This window comes from Orycteropus afer, unplaced genomic scaffold (assembly GCF_000298275.1).
Source record: "Orycteropus afer afer isolate SDZICR_OR568_19922 unplaced genomic scaffold, OryAfe1.0 scaffold00253, whole genome shotgun sequence".
In the NCBI taxonomy this organism is placed as follows: Eukaryota; Metazoa; Chordata; class Mammalia; order Tubulidentata; family Orycteropodidae; genus Orycteropus; species Orycteropus afer.
The window spans coordinates 3,397,906-3,400,460 of NW_006921840.1; the positions used below are offsets into that span (position 1 = coordinate 3,397,906).

General features: G+C 38.7%; 1 protein-coding gene across 1 annotated transcript in view; it reads right to left on the reverse strand.

Moving 5' to 3' along the window:
- CFAP54 (cilia and flagella associated protein 54) overlaps positions 1 to 2,555 on the reverse strand; it is a 602,528-nt gene that overhangs the window by 291,225 nt on the left and 308,748 nt on the right. Inside the window, 1 exon segment of the mRNA XM_042782173.1 lies at positions 708 to 957. Coding sequence (XP_042638107.1) covers positions 708 to 957 — 250 coding nt within the window.

The window sequence follows — 2,555 nt, forward strand, 5'->3', positions numbered from 1 at the left end:
GTCAGACTTCCAGCTGTGTAACCAGGAAGTGACCTTCTGTTGGTTAAAATCACCAGGTAATAACTTCAGAGGCTCAGCAAAGCTGAGGTGCCCTCTGGCAGGAATGCTTTAGCTGTGCTCCTACAAGCTGTGAACCTTCCTCTGCCTTGCTATTCTTCACTGCCAAGTTCTACTAGGTCATAAGCTCAGAACCCGAGTGTGTGTGTATGTGTGTGTGTGTAAGGAGGACTTTGAAGGAATGCAAAATATTAAACTTGACAGAGAATTAAACAGTTTTAATGTTTAATATTTTTAGAGCATTTAAATGCATTAATATTTTTAACATTAAAAACCTAATATAAAGCTATTATCAAGGTTCTTCAATTAGGCCCAAGTTAGCCAGCCTCCACACTATTATTCTTTCTCTCCTACCAACAGTTCATTCATTCATTCATGTGTTCAACAAATAGTTACTAAATGCCAACTCTGTGCTAGCACTTGGGATATATCAGTGAACAAAGTAAAGACCTATGCCCATGTGGCGTTCGCATTTCAAGGGGGTAAGAGGTGTTACAAGAAAGCAGACAGCCATAAACAATAATCATAATAAGTAAGTAAATATTCTATCACTGTATTCATGTTTTTAGGACAGGAATGTAATTTCCCAAGTGTCCAGTGAGGCAGCTGGCACCCTGCATGGCACAGGTGGCTATCCCACAAATGGAAACAAATATGGTCTTGCGCATATTGTTCCTCCATCACACTCACTGGGCGATCTTTGCTGATATGACTGCTCCTTGCAAACATCCCCAGATGCCAACTTTTGACAGAAATTCTTCACTGTAGTCTTTAAAACCTGGAGGTGAGAAGCTGTCACTTGTATTAGAGAGCGACAGGCCCAGCTCCTTCCATGTATGGAGCGCATCGGGTTTCCTGAAAATGTCATCAAGAGCCTGACACCAACACTTGAAGGCAGCCCTAAAACAGAAGCAGAGCATCAAAGTGCATGTTTTTTGACTATGTTGTTAAATCTACCTTCCAAAAGAGAAAACAAATACACTCAAGAAACATTTTAATTAAAATATTAGAGAACAAATCAATATCACTCATTTCTCATAAAATGACAGTTTCTCTCAGGTAACATTTGGTGACTAAAATGTGGCAATGAAGCACTAATGGATAACTAAAATTTATGAAAGATAATATTTCTTCACAATAATGAAAAAATTTCTCAAACAAAACAAAAGTATGCCTTTGTTCTACCAGCTCCTAAAAACAAACAAACAAAAAAAAAAACACCTTTTCTTTTCCGCGAAGATGAGAAGACTTCCAAGTTCATGCAGTGCCTGGACCTTCAGACTACTTTGATTGCTGGCTTGGAGAACATCTGTATTTTTAATCAAGTAAAAGAACAAATGTTAGCTCCTGAAAAATATTTCCTTAGGTATGCAAGAGTATTTTAAACTGCATTATTCTTTAATGCAAACTACAAACGTATAGCAGCCTTCAGTATGGATCACACCTCAACATAAAGAAAACAAAAATCCTCAATGAGCAACATCATGATAGATGGAGAAAAGACTGAAGTTCTCAGGGATTTCATTTTACTTGGATCCACAATCAACACCCAGAGAAGCACCCAGTCAAGAAACCAGACGATGTACTAAACTGAGCAAATCTGCTGCAAAAGACCTCTTTAAAGTGTTAACGAGCAAAGATGTCACTTTGAAGACTAAGGTGAGTCTGATCCAAGTCATGGTATTTTCAATAGCCTCATATGCATGTGAAAACTGGACAATGAAGAAGGAAGATCTAAGAGGAATTGATGCCTTTGAATGATGGCGTTGGCAAAGAATAATGAATATACCATGTACTGTCAGAAAAACGAACAAATCTGTGTACAGCCAGAATGCTCCTTAGAAGCAAGAACAGCCAGACTTTGTCTTACATACTTTGGACACGTTATCAGAGGGGACCAGTCTCTGGAGAAGGACATTGTGGTTGGTAAAGCTGAGTGTCAGCAAAAAAGAGTAAGACCCTCAACGAGATGGACTGACACAGTGGCTGTAACACTGGGCTTAAACAGGAGGGGGCTGGAAGCAGCTTCTATCACCACATTGCTCTGTCATTGCCTACAAGGGTCTGAATAGATCTATTTTCAAGTTCTTTCATCCTACTTTTAAGAATAACATTTGAGGTCCAATTGCAATTTCAACATTAATGTAGATTATACTGTAAATGAGTACATGATGAAAACGCTCTAACGCTGACTGTGGTGATGACTGTGCATATCAATGACTAACTAGAACTCTTTGAATTGTACACTTTAAATGGGTAAATTGTGTGGGATGTGAATTACATATCGATAAGCTGTTAAAAAAATAAAGAAAACGGACATCTAATTAATAAATCTTACCAATAGTTTTGTAGTAAGAAGAAATTACAAGGCCAAGTTGTGAAGAGGGAAGTTTGCTTTTCTCCACTGAACCAGAAACTCTGAAGTGTTCCTGAGAAAGGTCAGGGGGCGTTGGCAGATGCATCTCCTCGGTTCCCAGACAAAATTCCACCTTTCTAGG